The 23,847-nt window shown below is 46.7% G+C and overlaps 1 protein-coding gene across 3 annotated transcripts in view; it reads right to left on the reverse strand.

The window, feature by feature from the left end:
- Positions 1–23,847, reverse strand: part of ARMH3 (armadillo like helical domain containing 3) — a 748,421-nt gene that overhangs the window by 447,803 nt on the left and 276,771 nt on the right. For all 3 annotated transcript variants that reach the window (XM_069239576.1, XM_069239578.1, XM_069239579.1), the window contains exon 13: positions 3,723–3,798. In XM_069239576.1, the coding sequence (XP_069095677.1) occupies positions 3,723–3,798 (76 nt within the window). The remainder of the gene's footprint in view (positions 1–3,722; positions 3,799–23,847) is intronic.

A 23,847-nucleotide genomic window follows, 5' to 3' on the forward strand; every position in this document is an offset into this window, starting at 1 on the left:
AGATTTCCTTCTTTTATACCCTTTCTTGCCAGCCACGCTGTGGAGTACTTGGACGCGTGTGATGGAGCATTGTCCTGCATGAAAATCATGTTTTTCTTGAAGGATGCAGACTTCTTCCTGTACCACTGCTTGAAGAAGGTGTCTTCCAGGAACTGGCAGTAGGACTGGGAGTTGAGCTTGACTCCATCCTCAACCCGAAAAGGCCCCACAAGCTCATCTTTGATGATACCAGCCCAAACCAGTACTCCACCTCCACCTTGCTGGCGTCTGAGTCGGACTGGAGCTCTCTGCCCTTTACCAATCCAGCCACGGGCCCATCCATCTGGCCCATCAAGACTCACTCTCATTTCATCAGTCCATAAAACCTTAGAAAAATCAGTCTTGAGATATTTCTTGGCCCAGTCTTGACGTTTCAGCTTGTGTGTCTTGTTCAGTGGTGGTCGTCTTTCAGCCTTTCTTACCTTGGCCATGTCTCTGAGTATTGCACACCTTGTGCTTTTGGGCACTCCAGTGATGTTGCAGCTCTGAAATATGGCCAAACTGGTGGCAAGTGGCATCGTGGCAGCTGCACGCTTGACTTTTCTCAGTTCATGGGCAGTTATTTTGCGCCTTGGTTTTTCCACACGCTTCTTGCGACCCTGTTGACTATTTTGAATGAAACGCTTGATTGTTCGATGATCACGCTTCAGAAGCTTTGCAATTTTAAGAGTGCTGCATCCCTCTGCAAGATATCTCACTATTTTTGACTTTTCTGAGCCTGTCAAGTCCTTCTTTTGACCCATTTTGCCAAAGGAAAGGAAGTTGCCTAATAATTATGCACACCTGATATAGGGTGTTGATGTCATTAGACCACACCCCTTCTCATTACAGAGATGCACATCACCTAATATGCTTAATTGGTAGTAGGCTTTCGAGCCTATACAGCTTGGAGTAAGACAACATGCATAAAGAGGATGATGTGGTCAAAATACTCATTTGCCTAATAATTCTGCACTCCCTGTAGTTATAAAGAAGGTTACAATAAAACATTAAACTAAAGTAATTTTTCGATCTCTTAAAAAAATGACAATTAAAACAAGTTGGAATTCTGGTTGTGCTAAGATCTGTACTAAATAGGGATGCAATATAGAAAGCAAGTGCAAGGGCAATTTTAGGGTTGAAATATTTGTTTCGTCATTATGACCCGGTCAAACTTCAGTGAAACGAAGAAAAAAATCAATTTTTTGAATTAGGATATTATTTTTTCAGTATAGCATTCTTTTTGTTTAGATTGTTTGAAAAAAACAGAGGCCCAAATCTTGGATTGCACCTTAGTCAAGTGTTGTAAGACTTGGGACAATCTCATAAGCAATTCTCTAAAATGTAACGTTTGGAGAGGTTAACCCCGACTGCCATGGATTTTATATAAAATAAAAAGGACACTTGTGGAAAGAAATTCAGCCGCCATGACAGGACTGAATTAAATCGGAGCTTCTGTTTTGCTTTTTGGCTTCCCTTTTAATCAACAAACAGAAAATTATACAAAACATAATGGGTCTTTTATTACACAATACCATTTGGCACAGTGCAGAAGTTCCAATTAGGCTTTTTGGAACAGATACAGATCAATGCCAGTGTGCAAATGCTTGCTTAACTAATGGTTTTGTTTTCCTCAATAACAAAAACCTCAAGTGCTCTGTAAAGCAGTCGAGCATGTTTATATCAAAACCTCTCTCGCCCTTCAATTAACCCCTTAGAAAAGGCTCTGATCTTGAAAGGCACCTACTGGGATTATATAGATTTGCATATAAATTGCACTAACACACATCAGAATGTGACAGATTGTGCCACAAAACGGTGAGTTGCATGAAGCAAAATGAAGCAACAGCCGTTCAAATTATTGGTATAAAGATAATGATGTAGACTAACATTAAGTAGAGGCCCTTGGGTCAAATAGGTCATCAGAATGTCACAGTTTATATGTTACGTTAATCCTAGCTGTAATGGCAAAATGTAGAAAGCTGCAATGAGGCATTTTAAATGTGCGCTTGTTTGTATTTCAGAGTTCCACTTAGTTGGCATTTGAATGAAATAATTTGCTAGAGGGATAAAACATATGTTATAATGTAATTTAGACTATGAGTGCATATAGAAACTATATTGAATTTCACATGATTAGTAAATAATTAATGAGTTTAAAAATATGTGCAAAGTTAAAGAAATGCAATTCTCTGTTGTACATAATGAAATGCAGTAACAATGTTTTATTTGAAATGACATGTATTATTCATATTAATGAAATATTAATGCTGAATTTATAAGTTTGCATATAGCATGTGTTTTACTAAAACATATCAATTAAATGCATTAATATAATTCCCTTGTGTTAGCATGAGTGAGGCCCTTTGAAGCTTATTTGTGACTAGAAATGCTGATTCATTTCCTAACATAAACTTTCTTTTATAAGCTTAGCTAGTTGGTAATAGATTATATTACTTAAGAATTGAGAGAATGTAGTGTAGTGTCCTTGATGGAAGAACAGGGTGAACATGGACAGGTATTGTATACAATTGTTTCAAATGTGTGTGGAGTCACACAGATGGAAGATGTTTCCATGACAGACCTGGGAAGAAATTGGACTCAATTTGGAGTCATACGATTAATTCCCATGGGATGATGCCCATTCAACATGACATAAACTGATAGCTCTGAAGAATCAGAATGCTTTGTGAATTCTAAAATATTGATGGATAGTTGAACATTGCAGCAGTCCTGAACAGTCCTAAGCAGTTCCAACAGTTCCCAGCAGCTTGCAGATGCTGCCCTGATGCTTGCAGATCCTGATGCTTTGCTGTTGTAGAATTCATGAATGCTGTATCCCTTGGAGAGGTATTTCCCTCTCAACCACTGCTCCTTTTGAAATGTCCTTTAGATTTAGAAATCCTTTTATTTTTCCCTTCAGAAGACTCGTGACTGAGCGCTTCAGACATGCTGATACTTTCCCTTTTTTTCTTATCTTTTAACTTGGTTAGTAACCTGCAGTCCAAGATTATTTTTTTACAAATTATTTTTTTGCCCTTTTTATGCTTTTGTATTTTGCCCACAATTGTTTCTCTCCACACATGTATGTCCCTGATTTGGTTAGTTGTAGGGTTGATCTGTGCCCAGCCAATGACTATTGACCCTGCTAATTTGAATTGATTGATGATTGCTAAATCAGATCAATGTAATATTTCTGTAACTCAGATATTTTTGTTGATGTTATGCATTATTCTTCGTGAATGCTTAGTTTTATTAATGTTAATTTGCCTGAATCTATTTCAACACCTTGGGCAACCCTTCATTTTTGTCTATATATATAACTTGGTTTTGCACAATCTCTACATGACTTTGAGCTTGTGTGTAATAAATATTTAACTTTATTTTCTGACTGAAGTTTTCTTTCCATGGCCACATTGATTATGGTGTTTAAATTGATGGAGTAGTACTGAAACTCTGTTGATGGTTCTACCACACAACTTACTGGGTCCAAAGAATCATCCACCTTGAAGAGAACTGATTCCTGTGAAGGATGAAAATGCTACAGTAATATATACTTAAAAATCATGCCCATTAATGTGTTAAATATCATTTTATCATATCTCATTATGGATAACCTACAATGCAGGATTTGTAAAAACAGTTGGAACATTTGGCGCAAAAAACAGTATATTAATATAATTTAACTAACACAAAGAATATACCTGTGCCAGCACCGTGATGAAGTTTCTGTTCAAATGCACTGCTTCATACAGGGCTAAGAGAATTGCCTCGTTGGTTCTAAGGGTAAATGACAACACACAGTGAAGGTATAAACAGAGAAAATTTAAACAAACCATTTTAAATCCTCCACATTTCACTGGATGCTAAGGTTGCAAATTTCCATTTTGCCTTGTAAGGACAATAAAACTGGGCTAATAAAACATGTTATTTAGTGCCACTGAATAAACACACATTTCCATGTTTATTTCTACAGTGCAAAGATGACAGTGGCTGCCTCACAAATTGAATGTTGCAATAACTTTAACTCCGGGATTGGAGAGGAGGACTAAACTTTCCTCCTCTGCTTTATTACATATTTATCAAAACAACAACCATTAGAAAGCATACAGAAAAACTAACTTTCCAAGAAACACATGGGAACCAACAAACATAACATCTTACAATCAGGAACCAGGAGTCTGCATAAAGTCATATGACACTTTCCATGCTCCCTCTTTCTTCACTGCTTCTGCAGCCACAGATAACTGCCTCTTGCTCCTTGTGAGATGCAGTGTGCTGTGTTGCTGGTATGTGCCTGGCTTCTCTCATTGTGCTGCTTGGGTTATTCAGCCCGTTTTGGGGTTAAGAGGGCCTCAGAAACACACTATGCGCTCAATGCGCAGCTAATTCTCAGTTGTTTTTCTACCGGAGGGACCACAGCAGCGGTGGGATCTGCCAAATGCTAGGTGGCGACGTAGACTACCTGGCCCACGTCTCTCTGGCTCTGCTATGGCGCATTGTTCAATCTGATGAACAAGAGTGAAGACACATGCGTGGCCAATTCGAGCCTTGTCCTGCAGTGCCTGGAGACTAACATCCCACAGCAAGATGTCTCTATTACCTTGTTTACCTCATTAGGGATGTCCCACAAGGTCTGTATCTTTGGGAACCGACACCCTGCAGGGTCTGTATTGTTTCACAGTTGCTCCAGCCGTGTGGGGACCCTGTCCAAGGCAGAGCTTTCCTTCTAGAGTGTGCTGGGTCCTCACACCCTCAGGACTCTCCATATCCACTGGATCTTCCCAGTACTATATTGTGCAGAACGCTGTGCTTGCTGTTGCATAGGTGGTCCTGCCCATTGAGCACTAGGTAGTTCTCAAAGAATGCAAATGTAGGGGAGGAGGCAGTCTTTTTCCTCCCCTGTGATGATGAGTACCTTCTAATTCCCATTTTACCTCCACATTGCCTGTTTTTGCAGTGAAGGTGGGGCCTCCAGACCGTTGAATTCAACATATTCCCATTCAGGATGATGTCAGCCCTCTGGTGTTTCACAAAGGTTCCTAAACCAATAGTGGAATACTTCCGCTCACAGGTCATTCATCTCACAATCTCCCTGGATGACATCTTTCTCTTGGATCAATGCATACTGAGGCTCTCCCAACACTTTCAGACAGCAGTCAACCTTCTTGAGGGATTGGGATGAGTCATGAATGAAAAGAAGTCCATTCTGACTCAATATCGGAGGGCTCGGGTTTGTGATGGACTTAAAAGAGGTGTCCTTGAGCCTTCCCTTGTGGAAGGTGGCAAAGATTCAGCAAGAATTGCAGGAAAACAATACATCGCTAAGCCAGTTTTCCACCGAAGCGATCTTCCAGAGTCCACTCCATTATCGGCCGCTGCAACGACTCAAGACTCACCATTTCTGCAGGTGATTGACCTACTCACAACTGGAGCCTTTGACGGACAAGGTAAAGGACAACATCATTTGATGGCTTTCACACATGCAAGCCTGAACTAGTAGAGCAATTTTCGGCTCCAAACTAGAGATATTTTCAGCTCCAATCCGGATCTGGTCATCGAATCCAACAGAAGGGGAATAGGCTGGGGGGCTCATTATGGGGAACTCTCCAAAAGCCAAGAAATAGTTAGAACACAAGCAAAAGTTGCACATCAATTGCCTTGAATGCTTTGCCGGCTCCTTTGCAGTCCAATGTTGGACCAAGGACAGGATACAATCTTGTGTCCTTCTGAAAGTGGACAATGTGTCAGCCATCCGTTACATCAATCACCTTGAGGGGACGAGGGCCAAGAACTTCTGGTATTACTGCCTAGACAATTACATCTCTGTGACAGCAGAGCACCTTCCCGGAAACGCAAACCAAGTGGAAGATTGGCACTCCTGGCACTTTCCAGACACAAGCCTGAGGAGGCTGGACCCTTAAGTGTTTGAGACCATTACGGACAGATGAGTTCCTTTCTCAGAGGACCTGTTTGCCTGGCAGCTGGACCATCAAATGGAGATGGTCTTCAGCTGGAGATCGGACTCACAAGCAGCGGGGATGAACGTGTTTCTACAGAACTGGTGTAAGGTTACACGTTTGCCTCATTTTAAAGCATTCCAAAGGCCAGATGCGGAGAAGGCAAGTAAATGTGGTCAGGGTTACTCCGCTGTGGAGATCTCAAGTTTGGTTTCCGGTTCAGACTTAACTTTCCTGAGATTCTCCAATAATTCGCCCCCTGTTCCTGTCTTCTTCTGGAGTCCGCCACACTGGATAATTTGAGCCGGTGTTTTCCGGTGCTCAGCATGGGCACTTAATTATCAACACCAGCACTTTTTTACTGACTACCACTTAGTGGCACTCTTTGTCTAATTTAGGGATGAGCACAACAGTTGCTTAATAATTCAATATACATTAAAAATGACTAATACCTGACCACTGTAGACATTCTTATAGCTTTGGGGGCCTGGAGTAGTCTGAAGCGTCACAATTGTAGGAGTGTTATGGTTAATAGCTGTGCTGGTACATTCACTGGCAGCGATGACAAGGGCAATAGATGGAGCAAACTGCAGTGGCCTCCTGGCGAGGGGCTAGGACTTATTTATTTATTTATTTATTTATTTATTTTTTTTACAAATTAAGCAATTATTTGGGAAGTCTATCTCGTTCTGTCCCTGAAACCCAGATAATCTACGCTTTGGGACATTACATTCTTAATCTCTTTTTTACCAGCACCCCAACAGGTTATTATCGTTGAAGGAAATTTCTGTGAAACTAGCTATGTGTCCTGCAAGAGGGTCTCTGAAGTGCGGGCCCTCAACCCTACAGGTAGAGTATTTATCCCAGACAGAGGGCCTGATTCTAACTTTGGAGGACGGTGTTAAACCGTCCCAAAAGTGGCGGATATACCACCTACCGTATTACGAGTTCCATAGGATATAATGGACTCGTAATACGGTAGGTGGTATATCCGCCACTTTTGGGACGGTTTAACACCGTCCTCCAAAGTTAGAATCAGGCCCAGAGTGTTTTTAACAATCTGCAGATGGACTTAGTCAAATAATTTCATACCCAGCCTTCGAGGAAGTCCCTAAATTGTGTGGGATGAAATTCATGAAAGCATATCAGGACAAGCCAGAGGAATTCTGCCCTGTGGGGGAACAGCAATTGCTCATTGCATCACACAAACTATTTAGAGCGGTCTCCTCCCCCACGACAGCATGGTGGGTATGTTGGGTCATGCAAGAGGCCAGGATTGATGCAAAGTTGTTTGGAGCACATTCCACTAGATGGGCTATGGCCTCAAAAGCGATTTGTCTACGTGCCTGTCAAGAGGACATTATGAATGCTGCCGACTGGTCCTCGGATTTTACGTTTAAGAGGCTTTTGCTTTAAGCCGGTTGTGGATGTGGCTAAGCTGGTGGTGAGCACGCTTTATATTAGCGTAGTCTTCCCCTCCGGTCCTGACATTCAATATACAATTTTCCTATCTTTCTAATGTAAAGTTTCAATTCTAGTAAGGACACGGAGCAGAGAATTATCCCACCCGGCTAGATACCTCTATCCCCCGCCCCTTATTAACGGTAAGTAAATTTGTTTGGTCTGTAATCAGGGAAATGCCTCTATTCAATGGTGATGTGATGATCAATGTTTACTTGACATGATTTATTGGACTGTATATATTTTGTGACTGTTAAGCACAGCAATGCATTTTGTCTTGTAAGATGTTGTGAATTACATTTCGGTTAGTTCACATGAAGGTGGTTGATGACTTCAAAGAAGAGTAGAGAAGACATTTCGGAGGTGTGACTAATATGAAGAGGGAGCATGGAAAGTGGCATAGGACTTTATGTGGAATCCTGGTTCCTGAATGGAAGATGTTATGCTTATTGGTTCCCAGGTGTTTCTGGGAAAGTTCGTATTTTTGTATGCTTGTAATGGCTGTTTTGATAAATGTGTAATAAAGAGAAGGAAGAAAGCATAATCCTTGCTTTTGAGTATTTAATAGAACTGAAACCTTTGGTTATGAAAGCTGTGACATTTTATACTCTAACAGTCAGATGACCTCTTTAATATGATTTTACCTTATTTCACACATTTACCTCTCCTATTCTTTCCCCCATTTGTCCATCGCATGCATTTGTCATGTCTCGTCCTGTGTTTAGCCCTCCCAGAGAGCAATGGCCAAGTACTATATCAACCCACTGGTCACAATTTTAGCTTCTGTTTTAGGAACTACTTTTTTCTTCATTGAAAAGCACTTCAGAAGACCGGTCCTATTTTCACTTGTCTGCTCCGCTCCATTTCTGTAAACAGACCTGTAAATCTTGTTCTTATCTCGTCACATTTGCTGAGCATACAAAGACATAGATCAAATGTCAGAGGCTGTTTTCAGAGGGCATCTGTTCTGTACTACCCACCCCCTCATTCATTTCTTCTTGCTTTCCTCGCTGCTTATTGTAGTTTTTCTTTCTTTAATGCAAAACAGTTCAAACTAAACCACATCAATAGTGTAAGGTCTTGGTGAGCTTCTTGTTTTTCAAGCAGATGTCCCTTTTCCTCTCTCTTTCTTTAACATACCTCTTTACACCAGTGTGTGGCGAGTGTTGTCTCATTTTATGTATTGTGACAATAAAACAGCAAACACATTACCTGAGGCTAGCAAGGCTTTATGGCTACGCTTACTCCGAAACATATTAAAGCCAGGACGATGACGGACCTAAAATGCTGCAAGATGTCGCCATGTAGAAGAGGCGTGAGTAAATTAGTTTGTCACTGGCAATAAGGCAGAGTAATTTTGTTCCTCGTTTTCGTTGTTGCTGGTTAGGGAAATGGACAGAAAAGCTTATTTTGGCAGAGCACTCCACGAGAGAGTGTCGGTTTTCCACAAGTTATCTCTGTTGTGTGTTTTTCTCCCCCAAAAGTATCCACTATCCTCCTTCTCCTGTGTGCTTTTTTTGTCACTCATCTTTTTTGTTCCACCCCCTCTCCGGCCTCTCTTGCCCTGTTTTCATGTCCTCCCAGTTCCCGCAACCCGTTCCAGTTATCATTTAATTTGATTTTTTTAAGCTTTGCCAATTTGTCTTGTGCATGACAGCTATTGGCTTTCGTATTGCTTCTTTTTAGAGTGTCTCAGCAGAGAAAGGAGTAATCTAACTTTTGAAATCAGTTGGGGTAGAGGCACGCACAGGCAGCTTGTATTTGTAGCGTTACGAAAGGCTGCATCCAGCCAAGCAGACAAATTCTATCCTAGTCACCTGGAGTGTATCAATACTAAGAACAGCCACCCTTCTCCCTCTTTAAAGGTGTTTCCTTTTAGTTTGAAAGAAGGGTCTTTAAGGCATGAACGTAAATGATGCCATGTTCCGTATGCAGTTGTGTGCATCTAATGTATGATGGTGTGAACTGGTAAACTGTGTCAGTGTGATTTGTGTGTGTGTGGCAGGTGTATCTTATGTGTGATTGTGTGCTGGTGTAATGAAGCATGTGTCGAATGGTCTTTGGGTTTAATTGTGTTCATCTGACTGTGGTAATTAGCAATGGTTGCCGTGTGTAACGGTGTGTGCACAATGTGATGTCCGGAGTGAATTTGTTTTGTGTCTTCAAGTTACAACATGATGGGTTTGTGTGTCTATATTTTCACATTGCACTTATGTTTTCTTTTGTATTTGTGTGTGGGAGCTGTTCTAAAAAATGACGATTATCTTGTTCTAAATACTGAAAAGCGACACTGCTTCCTTTTTAAGTGTTATTTCAAAAATTATGCTTTAACACAATCATGGATACAACCAAGTCCATCCCTCGCCAATCTACCCCATACCAATTCATCCCACTCAATCCAGTCAACCCCACCCCAGAGCACCCAATCCAATCCACCACACTCCGATTAGAACCACTTCAATAGATACTACTCGCCCCAATCCAATCCACCCCACTCCTTGCCTCCCAACCCACCTCACTCCAATTTCCCACACTTCATTCACCACTCTTCCCCCTTCCAATCCCAAACAATCCGGCCCCACTCCAATCCCAAACAATCCGGCCCCACTCCAATCCCAAACAATCCGGCCCCACTCCAATCCCAAACAATCCGGCCCCACTCCAATCCCAAACAATCCGGCCCCACTCCAATCCCAAACAATCCGGCCCCACTCCAATCCCAAACAATCCGGCCCCACTCCAATCCAAAACAATCCGGCCCCACTCCAATCCAAAACAATCCGGCCCCACTCCAATCCAAAATAATTCCACTCCAGTCCAAAACACGCTGCCCGCTCCAATCCAAAACACGCTGCCCTGCTCCAGTACAAAACCATCTGCCCGCTCCAGTCCAAAACCATCTGCCCCGCTCCAGTCCAAAACCATCTGCCCCGCTCCAGGCCTAAACCATCTGCCCAACTCCAGGCCTAAACCATCTGCCCAACTCCAGGCCTAAACCATCTGCCCCACTCCAGTCCAACCCCATCTGCCCCACTCCAGTCCAACCCCATCTGCCCCACTCCAGTCCAACCCCATCTGCCCCACTCCAGTCCAACCCCATCTGCCCCACTCCAGTCCAACCCCATCTGCCCCACTCCAGTCCAACCCCATCTCCCCACTCCAGTCCAACCCCATCTCCCCCACTCCAGACCAACCCCATCTGCCCCACTCCAGACCACTCCAGTCCAACCCCATCTGCCCCACTCCGGTCCAACCCCATCTGCCCCACTCCGGTCCAACCCCATCTGCCCCACTCCAGTCCAAAACAACCTGCCCCACTCCAGTCCAACCCCATCTGCCCCACTCCAGTCCAAAACAACCTGCCCCACTCCAGTCCAAAACAACCTGCCCCACTCCAGTCCAAAACAACCTGCCCCACTCCAGTCCCAAACAACCTGCCCCACTCCAGTCCCAAACAACCTGCCCCACTCCAGTCCCAAACAACCTGCCCCACTCCAGTCCCAAACAACCTGCCCCACTCCAGTCCCAAACAACCTGCCCCACTCCAGTCCCAAACAACCTGCCCCACTCCAGTCCCAAACAACATGCCCCACTCCAGTCCCAAACAACATGCCCCACTCCAGTCCCAAACAACATGCCCCACTCCAGTCCCAAACAACCTGCCCCACTCCAGTCCCAAACAACCTGCCCCACTCCAGTCCCAAACAACCTGCCCCACTCCAGTCCCAAACAACCTGCCCCACTCCAGTCCCAAACAACCTGCCCCACTCCAGTCCCAAACAACCTGCCCCACTCCAGTCCCAAACAACCTGCCCCACTCCAGTCCCAAACAACCTGCCCCACTCCAGTCCCAAACAACCTGCCCCACTCCAGTCCCAAACAACCTGCCCCACTCCAGCCCCAAACAACCTGCCCCACTCCAGTCCAAAACCCACTCCAATTTAAAAAGTTGCACTATACCCTACTCCAATTTAAAACACTGCACACTGCGCCACTCCAATGCAAAGCACTCTGCCCCACTCCAATCCAAAGCACTCTGCCCCATTCCAATCCAAAACACGTTGCCCCACTCCAATCCAAAACACGTTGCCCCACTCCAATCCAAAACAATCTGCCCCACTCCAATCCAAAACAATCTGCCCCACTCCAATCCAAAACAATCTGCCCCACTCCAATCCAAAACAATCTGCCCCACTCCAATCCAAAACAATCTGCCCCACTCCAATCTAAAACAATCTGCCCCACTCCAATCTAAACAATCTGCCCCACTCCAATCTAAACAATCTGCCCCACTCCAATCTAAAACAATCTGCCCCACTCCCATCCAAAACAATCTGCTCACTTCAAGCTACCATACTTCAATCCAAAATAATCTGCCCCACTCCAGCCTGCCAACTAAAATACAAAACAATCCGCTCCGTTCCAAAACAATCTGCCCACTCCAATATGCCTCACTCCAATCCAAAGCAATCTGCCCCACTCCAATCCAAAGCAATCTGCCTCACAACAATCCAAAACAATCTTCCCCACTCCGATCTGCCCTACTCCAATCCACCCCAACCAATCCAATTCAGCCCAATCCTATCTACCTGGCCCACTCCAGTCCAAAACAACCTGGCCCACTCCAGTCCAAAACAACCTGGCCCACTCCAGTCCAAAACAATCTGGCCCACTCCAGTCCAAAACAATCTGGCCCACTCCAGTCCAAAACAATCTGGCCCACTACAATTAAAAAAGCTGCACTATACGCCACTCCAATGCAAAGCACTCTGCCCCATTCCAATGCAGAACTCCAAGCCAAAACATGTTGCCCCACTCCAGTCCAAAACCACCTGCCCCGCTCCAGTCCAAAACCACCTGCCCCGTTCCAGTCCAAAACCACCTGCCCCGTTCCAGTCCAAAACCACCTGCCCCGTTCCAGTCCAAAACCACCTGCCCCGCTCCAGTCCAAAACCATCAGCCCCGCTCCAGTCCAAAACCATCAGCCCCGCTCCAGTCCAAAACCACATGCCCCGCTCCAGTCCAAAACCATCAGCCCGGCTCCAATCCAAAACCACATGCCCCGCTCCAGTCCAAAACCACATGCCCCGCTCCAGTCCAAAACCACATGCCCCGCTCCAGTCCAAAGCCGTCTGTCCCGCTCCAAGCCAAAGCCGTCTGCCCCGCTCCAAGCCAAAGCCGTCTGCCCCGCTCCAAGCCAAAGCCGTCTGCCCCGCTCCAAGCCAAAGCCGTCTGCCCCGCTCCAAGCCAAAGCCGTCTGCCCCGCTCCAAGCCAAAGCAGTCTGCCCCGCTCCAAGCCAAAGCAGTCTGCCCCGCTCCAAGCCAAAGCAGTCTGCCCCGCTCCAAGCCAAAGCAGTCTGCCCCGCTCCAAGCCAAAGCAGTCTGCCCCGCTCCAAGCCAAAGCAGTCTGCCCCGCTCCAATCCAAAGCAGTCTGCCCCGCTCCAATCCAAAGCAGTCTGCCCCGCTCCAATCCAAAGCAGTCTGCCCCGCTCCAATCCAAAGCAGTCTGCCCCGCTCCAATCCAAAGCAGTCTGCCCCGCTCCAATCCAAAGCAGTCTGCCCCGCTCCAATCCAAAGCAGTCTGCCCCGCTCCAATCCAAAGCAATCTGCCTCACAACAATCCAAAACAATCTTCCCCACTCCGATCTGCCCTACTCCAATCCACCCAAACCAATCCAACTCAGCCCAATCCTATCTACCTGGCCCACTCCAGTCCAAAACAACCTGGCCCACTCCAGTCCAAAACAACCTGGCCCACTCCAGTCCAAAACAACCTGGCCCACTCCAGTCCAAAACAACCTGGCCCACTCCAGTCCAAAACAACCTGGCCCACCCCAGTCCAAAACAACCTGGCCCACCCCAGTCCAAAACAACCTGGCCCACCCCAGTCCAAAACAACCTGGCCCACTCCAATTTAAGACAGTCTGCCCCGCTCCAAGCCAAAGCAGTCTGCCCCGCTCCAAGCCAAAGCCCTCTGCCCCGCTCCAAGCCAAAGCCCTCTGCCCCGCTCCAAGCCAAAGCCCTCTGCCCCGCTCCAAGCCAAAGCCCTCTGCCCCGCTCCAAGCCAAAGCCCTCTGCCCCGCTCCAAGCCAAAGCCCTCTGCCCCGCTCCAAGTCAAAGCCCTCTGCCCCGCTCCAAGCCAAAGCCCTCTGCCCCGCTCCAAGCCAAAGCCCTCTGCCCCGCTCCAAGCCAAAGCCCTCTGCCCCGCTCCAAGCCAAAGCCCTCTGCCCCGCTCCAAGCCAAAGCCCTCTGCCCCGCTCCAAGCCAAAGCCCTCTGCCCCGCTCCAAGCCAAAGCCCTCTGCCCCGCTCCAAGCCAAAGCAGTCTGCCCCGCTCCAATCCAAAGCAGTCTGCCCCGCTCCAATCCAAAGCAGTCTGCCCCGCTCCAATCCAAAGCAGTCTGCCCCGCTCCAATCCAAAGCAGTCTGCCCCGCTCCAATCCAAAGCAGTCTGCCCCGCTCCAATCCAAAGCAGTCTGCCCCGCTCCAATCCAAAGCAATCTGCCTCACAACAATCCAAAACAATCTTCCCCACTCCGATCTGCCCTACTCCAATCCACCCAAACCAATACAACTCAGCCCAATCCTATCTACCTGGCCCACTCCAGTCCAAAACAACCTGGCCCACTCCAGTCCAAAACAACCTGGCCCACTCCAGTCCAAAACAACCTGGCCCACTCCAATCCAAAACAACCTGGCCCACTCCAGTCCAAAACAACCTGGCCCACTCCAGTCCAAAACAACCTGGCCCACTCCAGTCCAAAACAATCTGGCCCACTACAATTAAAAAAGCTGCACTATACCCCACTCCAATTGAAAACACTGCGCCACTCCAATGCAAAGCACTCTGCCGCACTCCAATGCAGAACTCCAATCCAAAGCACTCTGCCCCGCTCCAGTCCAAAACCATCTGCCCCTCTCCAGTCCAAAACAACCTGCCCCTCTCCAGTCCAAAACAACCTGCCCCTCTCCAGTCCAAAACAACCTGCCCCTCTCCAGTCCAAAACAACCTGCCCCTCTCCAGTCCAAAACAACCTGCCCCTCTCCAGTCCAAAACAACCTGCCCCTCTCCAGTCCAAAACAACCTGCCCCTCTCCAGTCCAAAACAACCTGCCCCTCTCCAGTCCAAAACAACCTGCCCCTCTCCAGTCCAAAACAACCTGGCCCACCCCAGTCCAAAACAACCTGGCCCACCCCAGTCCAAAACAACCTGGCCCACCCCAGTCCAAAACAACCTGGCCCACCCCAGTCCAAAACAACCTGGCCCACCCCAGTCCAAAACAACCTGGCCCACTCCAGTCCAAAACAACCTGCCCCTCTCCAGTCCAAAACAACCTGCCCCTCTCCAGTCCAAAACAACCTGCCCCTCTCCAGTCCAAAACAACCTGCCCCTCTCCAGTCCAAAACAACCTGCCCCTCTCCAGTCCAAAACAACCTGGCCCACCCCAGTCCAAAACAACCTGGCCCACCCCAGTCCAAAACAACCTGGCCCACCCCAGTCCAAAACAACCTGGCCCACTCCAATTTAAGACAGTCTTCCCCGCTCCAAGCCAAAGCCGTCTGCCCCGCTCCAAGCCAAAGCCCTCTGCCCCGCTCCAAGCCAAAGCCCTCTGCCCCGCTCCAAGCCAAAGCCCTCTGCCCCGCTCCAAGCCAAAGCCCTCTGCCCCGCTCCAAGCCAAAGCCCTCTGCCCCGCTCCAAGCCAAAGCCCTCTGCCCCGCTCCAAGCCAAAGCCCTCTGCCCCGCTCCAAGCCAAAGCCCTCTGCCCCGCTCCAAGCCAAAGCCCTCTGCCCCGCTCCAATCCAAAACACTCTGCCCCGCTCCAATCCAAAACACTCTGCCCCGCTCCAATCCAAAACACTCTGCCCCGCTCCAATCCAAAACACTCTGCCCCGCTCCAATCCAAAACACTCTGCCCCGCTCCAATCCAAAACACTCTGCCCCGCTCCAATCCAAAACACTCTGCCCCGCTCCAATCCAAAACACTCTGCCCCGCTCCAATCCAAAACACTCTGCCCGCTCCAATCCAAAACACTCTGCCCGCTCCAATCCAAAACACTCTGCCCCGCTCCAATCCAAAACACTCTGCCCCGCTCCAATCCAAAACAGTCTGCCCCGCTCCAAGCCAAAGCCGTCTGCCCCGCTCCAAGCCAAAGCCGTCTGCCCCGCTCCAAGCCAAAGCCGTCTGCCCCGCTCCAAGCCAAAGCCGTCTGCCCCGCTCCAAGCCAAAGCCGTCTGCCCCGCTCCAAGCCAAAGCCGTCTGCCCCGCTCCAAGCCAAAGCAGTCTGCCCCGCTCCAAGCCAAAGCAGTCTGCCCCGCTCCAAGCCAAAGCAGTCTGCCCCGCTCCAATCCAAAACACTCTGCCCCGCTCCAATCCAAAACACTCTGCCCCACCCCAATCCAAAGCACTCTGCCCCACCCCAATCTAAAAACAATCTGCCCCACTTCAATCCAAAACAATCCGCTCCATTCCAAAACACTCTGCCCCATTCCAATCCAAAACAATCTGTCTTACTCCAATATGCCCCACTCCTATACAAAACAATCTGCCCCACTCCAATACAAATGAATCAGCCCCACTCCAATACAATCAATCCTACTCCAATACAATACATCTGCCTCACTCCAATCTGCCCCACTCTAATCTGTCCCACTCCAATACAAAACAATCTGCCTGCTCTAATTTGCCCCACTCCAATCCAAAAAATCTTCCCTACTCCATCCTGCCCCACTTCAATCCAAAACAATCTGCTCCATTCCAAACCAATCTCCCCAACTCCAATCCAAAATAACTTGCCCACTCCAATCCAAAACAATCTTCCCCTCACAAATCCAAAACAATCCTCCCCGCTCCAATCCAAAACAATCCTCCCCGCTCCAATCCAAAACAATCCTCCCCGCTCCAACTAAAAACAATTCTCCCCGCTCCAATCCAAAACAATCCTCCCCGCTCCAATCCAAAACAATCCTCCCGCTCCAATCCAAAACAATCCTCCCCGCTCCAATCCAAAACAATCCTCCCCGCTCCAATCCAAAACAATCTGCCCTGCACCACTCCAAAACAATCCACACCACTCCAAAACAATCCACACCACTCCAAAACAATCCACACCACTCCAAAACAATCCACACCACTCCAAAACAATCCACACCACTCCAAGCCAAAAGGATCTGCCCACTCCAACCTAACAGGATCTGCCCCACTCTAAGCCAACATGATTTGCCCCACACCAATCTAAAGAATCAGTCCCACTCCAATCCAATTCACCACAAACCATCCCATCCGACTCCAATCCAATCCTCCACAATCTGCCCCACTCCAATCCACCACTCTAAACCACCACAATCCACCCCACTCCTATCCAATACTCCTCATCCCAATCCACCCCACTCCAGTCCAATCTACCCCACTCCAATCCAACCCAGTCTAGTCTAATCCACCCCACACCATTCCAATCCACCCCACCGTAATCCAATCCACCTCACTCCACCCCACCCAATCCACCCCACCTTATACAACCCCCTCCATTTCAGTCCAACCCACCCCACTCCAATACACCACATGCCATTACACCCCAAGCCACTCCAATTCACCTCACCCCAATCCAATCTACACCAGTCCACCCGACTCTACCCCAATCCAAGCCAACCCACCCCAGCTCCGTCCACCCCAATCGATCCACCCCACCTCAATCAAGACCACCCTCTCCAGTTAAAAACAACCCACTCAGTACAATCCACTCCACTCCTCCCCACAATAGTCCAGTCCACCCCACCCCCCCCCCACTCTAATCCATCCCATCCCACTCCAGTCCAATCCACCCCACCTTACTCCAGGCCAATCCAACCCACCCCAGTCCAATCTACCTCAATCCAATCCACCTCCTCCACCCAATCCAAACCACCCCACCAAAATGCAATCCACTCCATTTCAGACCACCCCACTCCAATCCAACCCCCTCCAATCCAACCCACACCAATCAACCCCACTCTACTCCAATCCACCCTACTCTACCCCAATCCAAGCCAACTCACCCCAGATCTGTCCAACCCACTCCAATACATCTACCACACCCCAATCCAGACCACCAACTCCAGTTAAATCCAACCCATTCCAGCACAATCCACCCCACTCTAGTCCAGTCCACCCCACTGCACTCCAGTCCACATCACTCCAGTCCAGTCCAATCCAATCCAATCCACCCTGCTCCAGTCCACCCCACTCCACTCCAGCCCAATACAATCCACCTCACTCCACTCCACTACAATCCAGCCCACTCCAATCTACCTCACTCAAATCCAATTCACCCCACTCCAGGCCTATCTAATCCATACCACTCCACTTCACCCCGCTGCAATGCACCCCACTACAAACCACCCCACCCCAATCCACACTACCACCAATCCTATCACTCCAGTTCAATCCACCCCAATCCAATCTAACCCACTCCAAGCCAATCTACCTCACCAATTTTACTCCACCGCACTTCAATCCACCCCATCCAGTTCACCCAATCCAATCCACCCCACTTTACCCCTAATATAATCCACCCACTACCTAAATCCACTCCACCCTATTTTATCCCACTTCAAGACACTGCCCTCTATGACACTCTCTGCCATTGAACTCTATACCCTTCCACTAAACTCTATAACACTCTAATTCACCTACTTCACTCTACAACACTCTACTCCAACAAATCCACTACTGACACTACTCCCCAACTCCGCTCTACGACACCCAACTCCATTAACTTTTAGCCATGCTGAACACCAGCCACACTGGTGTACCACATGGCAAAAACACATGGCCAGTGCCAATAGGTCTTATATAGGAAAGACCTATAGGTTTTGCCAATGCACGTTTAAGAAAAGCCCTGACTTACCACATATGCAGATTTTCATAGTCTAAAATGCTATTTATTATCATTTTTGAGGGAGAAGATTGGCATTGTGATCTAGATAGATAGATAGAGATAGATGCATATTTATTACACTGCATAGTTATAGTTAGGATTAGGTCAGAATTTTTACAGGTAGAGCACTTTTGTTTCTCTAATAAATTTGGCACTGTTTGACGAATCTGCCTGAAATTTGAAAAACAAAATTTCATCCACCTTGGCTCATTCATGGGAAGTGTCATTCTGATCCGTCAAGCAGCGGGAAAGAAAGGGGGGGGTCCAAAACATTGATTTCCCATGTTAATTCACACAGGAAACTTTTCTCTATGATACAAAAAATGGCTAAATGGAATTATGCTAAATTTGACAAAAATTTAAAGCCTTACGTAAAAGTCATGTTTTTGAGACTTTGTCTAAGACTGTTTAGTGTTTTGAGAAATTAGCATTTAAAGAGGTGCTCAGGATAGTCATGAAAGTGTTAAAAAGTTGACTGGCAGATTAATCTCTTCTACCACAGGCCCTTGCGGTACTGTGGGATCAGTCCTGGTACCAAGCAATCTAACTGGCTGGCTGCAACTCTGAAGAAAATGTTGTAGCCACCTTTATAGGGCTTGTGGACTCAGTTCCCAAGCCCTGAAAAAGATTTTCAAGAAGAACAAAAAGGGGCAAGTAGGGACACCCCCACCAAACCTCCTCCACCCCCTGGCAACTTGTGGGGGGACCCAGAGGGATGTCAACCCCCACCCCATAAGTTAATTTTTTTTTTTTTTAAACTGGGGTCATAGGTCCTGTGTACTCCTACGGGACCAGCACTGCCCTACCATGAGGTACTGAAGCACAAGCTTCCACCACATGGTACTGAGGCACCATGTAAGTTCACTTGGGGAAGCTTGCATAGTACAGCAGCACCATCGGTTTGATAGCTTGTGTGATGAATACTGCAGGAGTACTGTGTTAACCAAAAAAAATGTAAAGAGACAGAGGAGAATAAAATGAGTGCTGGAAGCGTGTTGGGGTTTGGATGGCAGCATACGGGTTCGGTGCAGTGCCTGGTCGGAAGCCATACGCAGGGAGGGTGTAAGCTATAAGTTGGCCAAAAGGGTTGGGAGTATGCTCAGGCTTCAGTATGATAAAGAAAAGCAGCAAAATCCCCCCAAAACATCAAAGATGAAACCCTTGAGTGTTGAACACTAGATTGTCTCGGCCACAGCACCACCGGAGCTAGTTGCGTGAAAGAAGAGACAATCTCATCCTTAGCACATAAGTGGTTACAGTGATATTATGGTTAAGTAATGTGATAAGATCTTAGCCTATGTTTAAAAAAAACAGAAATTCACTGATGAAACTAAAGTTAATCTGAGGTTATTGTTAGATGTTAAAATGAGATAAAAATTAATGAGATTCAACAGTACTAGTTTACTGAGCTAATTACATCACATATGACATTTTAAGGTGCATCAATGATGATATCAATGATGACATCTCAAAAGATATCACTAACAATATCATGGATAACACCATGGTGTTACACATCATAGTTACTGACTGTACAAGTATGGATGCATAGCACAGAAATAGTGTAAGCCCTGGAGTCAAGTGTGGCTGTGAATTTTGAAAATTATATCATGCACTGTTTACAAATCACTAAAGTTTTGGGTGCAAGTCCAACTACATGTTAAACAAGGAAAAGGCGGAGCACACCCTTAATATGCGTCCAGCCACCCCATTTTGTAGGTGTGCTCAGCACGCATGTGTGCACTACAAAATGACAGATGCTTTTCTTCTGTGTATTGTATTTACCAGTTCACGATAGAATTAAAAAAAATATATTAAAAAGTAGTACTAAAGCTTTTTTTAAAATTTTTTTTTTTTTTTACATATAGATGTGGGTGCGGGGAAGCAACAGATAGGGAGTTGGTGAGGGAAAGTAACAGGAATGCCACCAGGGGGAGGAAGGAATATTGTGGTGAAGTAACATGGTGGGGCAGAAGCAACTGAGAAGGCCTGGGGTCTGGAAGCAACAAAAAGGGTGGGGTGGGGGAAGCAACACAGAGGACAGGAAAAGCAATATGGGCTAGAGGGAGGAAAGAGGCAATTTTGAGAGAAGCACAAATTATAAAACTACTTGGGATGAAGAATCACACAAGGGAGAGTACAACATGGAGGGGATGGGTGAGAAGTACATGGGCGAGAGAGAGCAAGTGTGCAATAGCCGTAGTAATAGTGTACGTAGTACACAAGGGAGACAGCTGGAAAAAACATGCACTCTCGTGGAATGCATAGAAAAAAGGTAGTGTTTCGAAAGAGAGCAGGTTAAGGATAAAAGTAATGCAAATATGCCACAGAGGACAGACAAACATAAGTAAAGGAAATAAAGCCCACACAAGTTGATGAATAAAAAGCAAGTGTTGGAAATTGGATTACTGGCTGAGGGGGGTGAAACCCTGCTCCGGCAGCAGCCACTATTTATGTCAAGGTGAAGTCACAAGCAAACCCCAAATTAACCTATGCTTAATTCTTTGGTAGCCTGGCACAAAGCATAAAAGCTTAACTTAGAGGTAACATGTTTATGCAGAACTTTAAACAGTAATAAAGTGAAAACACAACACAAGAAAAATCCCTCATGAATTGGGAAAAATAAAGCAAAATTTGACACCTAAACAACAAAAATCCATTCAGTAGAATTTGAGATCTGTAATTTTAAAGATTTAAATGAAAATAGTGCCTAAAAGCACAAAGAGCCAACTGTGGTTATCTGGGTGTGCCAGACTGGGACAAAGTTACAAGTTTAACCCCTTCGCTGCCAGGCCTTTTCCCCTCCTGTGCCAGGCCTTTTTTTGCCTATTTGGGGCAGTTCGCGCTTAGGCCCTCATAACTTTTTGTTCACATAAGCTAATCAAGCCAAATTTGCGTCCTTTTTTTCCAACATCCTAGGGATTCTAGAGGTACCCAGACTTTGTGGGTTCCCTTGAAGGAGGCCAAGAAATTGGCCAAAATACAGTGAAAATTTCGTTTTTTTTAAAAAAAATGGAAAAAGTGGCTGCAGAAGAAGGCTTGTGGATTTCCCCCTGAAAATGGCATCAACAAAGGGTTTGTAGTGCTAAACTCAGCAGCTTCCTAGCTTTCAGGAACAGGCAGACTTGAATCAGAAAACCCAATTTTTCAACACAATTTTGGCATTTTACTGGGGCATACCCCATTTTTGCACTTTTTTGTGCTTTCAGCCTCCTTCCAGTCAGTGACAGGAATGGGCATGAAACCAATGCTGGATCCCAGAAACCTAACCATTTCTGAAAAGTAGACAAAATTCTGAATTCAGCAAGGGGTCATTTGTGTAGATCCTACAAGGGTTTCCTACAGAAAATAACAGCTGAAAAAGAAAAATATTGAAATTGAGGTGAAAAAAACATAAATTTTTCTCTACGTTTTACTCTGTAACTTTTCCCTGCAATGTCAGATTATGGAAAGCAATATACCGTTACGTCTGCTGGACTCCTCTGGTTGCGGGGATATATAGGGCTTGTAGGTTCATCAAGAACCCGAGGAACCCAGAGCCAATAAATGAGCTGCACCCTGCAGTGCGTTTTCATTCTATACCGGGAATACAGCAATTCATTTGCTGAAATATAAAGAGTAAAAAATTGCTATCAAGAAAACCTTTGCATTTCCAAAAAGGGCACAAGATAAGGTGCTGAGGAGCAGTGGTTATTTGCACATCTCTGAATTCCGGGGTGACCATACAAGCATGTGAATTATAGGGAATTTCTCAAATAGATGTCTTTTTTACACACTCTCCTATATTTGGAAGGAAAAAATGTAGAGAAAGACAAGGGGCAATAGCACTTGTTTTGCTAATCTATGTTCCCCCAAGTCTCCCGATAAAAATGATACCTCACTTGCGTGGGTAGGCCTAGCGCCGGCCACAGGAAACACCCCAAAGCGCAACGTGGACACATCCTAAATTTTGGAAAAAAACTGAGGTGTTTTTTGCGAAGTGCCTACCTGTAGATTTTGGCCTCTAGCTCAGCCGGCACCTAGGGAAACCTACCAAACCTGTGCATTTCTGAAAACTAGAGACCTAGGGGAATCCAAGGAGGGGTGACTTGCGGGGCTCGGACCAGGTTCTGTTACCCAGAATCCTTTGCAAACCTCAAAATTTGGCTAAAAAAACACATGTCCCTCACATTTCTGTGGCAGAAAGTTCTGGAATCTGAGAGGAGCTACAAATTTCCTTCCACCCAGCGTTCCCCCAAGTCTCCCGATAAAAATGATACCTCACTTGCATGGGTAGGCCTAGCGCCGGCGACAGGAAACACCCCAAAGCGCAACGTGGACACATCCTAAATTTTGGAAAAAAACAGAGGTGTTTTTTGCGAAGTGCCTACCTGTAGATTTTGGCCTCTAGCTCAGCCGGCACCTAGGGAAACCTACCAAACCTGTGCATTTCTGAAAACTAGAGACCTAGGGGAATCCATGGAGGGGTGACTTGCGGGGCTCGGACCAGGTTCTGTTACCCAGAATCCTTTGCAAACCTCAAAATTTGGTTAAAAATACACGTTACTCACATTTCTGTGGCAGAAAGTTCTGGAATCTGAGAGGAGCCACAAATTTCCTTCTACCCAGCGTTCCCCCAAGTCTCCCGATAAAAATGATACCTCACTTGTGTGGGTAGGACTAGCGCCCACGAAAGGAAAGGGCCCAAAACACAACGTGGACACATCACATTTTTTTATAAAAAGCAGTGCCTACCTGTGGATTTTGGCCTGTAGCTCAGCCGACACCTGAGGAAACCTAGCAAACCAGTGCATTTTTGAAAACTAGAAACCCAGGGGAATCCAAGATGGGGTGACTTGCGGGGCTCTGACCAGGTTATGTTACCCAGAATCCTTTGCAAACATCAAAATTTGGCCCAAAAAACACTTTTTCTTCTCATTTCGGTGACAGAAAGTTCTGGAATCTGAGAGGAGCCACAAATTTCCTTCCACCCAGCGTTCCCCTAAGTCTCTCGATAAAAATGGTACGTCACTTCTGTGGGTAGGCCTAGCGCCCACAAAAGGAAATGGCCCAAAACACAACGTGGACACAACATATTTTTTCACAGAAAACAGAGGTGTTTTTTGCAAGGTGCCTACCTGTGGTGTTTGGCCTGTAGCTCAGCCGGCCCCAGGGGGGGGGGCAGAAATGGCCTAAAATAAATTTGCCCCCCCAACCCCCCTCCCCCCCCGGGAGCAACCCTTGCCTACGGGGTCGCTCCCCCTGCGTGACATTGCCGCCAAAAAACAAATCCACGGTGCCTAGTGGTTTCTGCCCCCTTGGGGGCAGATTGACCTAAAATCGGCCAATCTGCCCCCAGGGGGGCAGAAATGGTCTAAATACAATTTGCCCCCCAGGGGAGCGACCCTTGCCTGATGGGTCGCTCCCCATCTCTAAAAAAAAGAAACAACAAAAAAAAAAAAAACACAAAAAAAAAATTTGCCCTGGCGCCTAGAGGTTTCTTCCCCCCCTGGGGG

This window comes from Pleurodeles waltl, chromosome 6, assembly GCF_031143425.1.
Source record: "Pleurodeles waltl isolate 20211129_DDA chromosome 6, aPleWal1.hap1.20221129, whole genome shotgun sequence".
Classification (NCBI taxonomy): Eukaryota; Metazoa; Chordata; class Amphibia; order Caudata; family Salamandridae; genus Pleurodeles; species Pleurodeles waltl.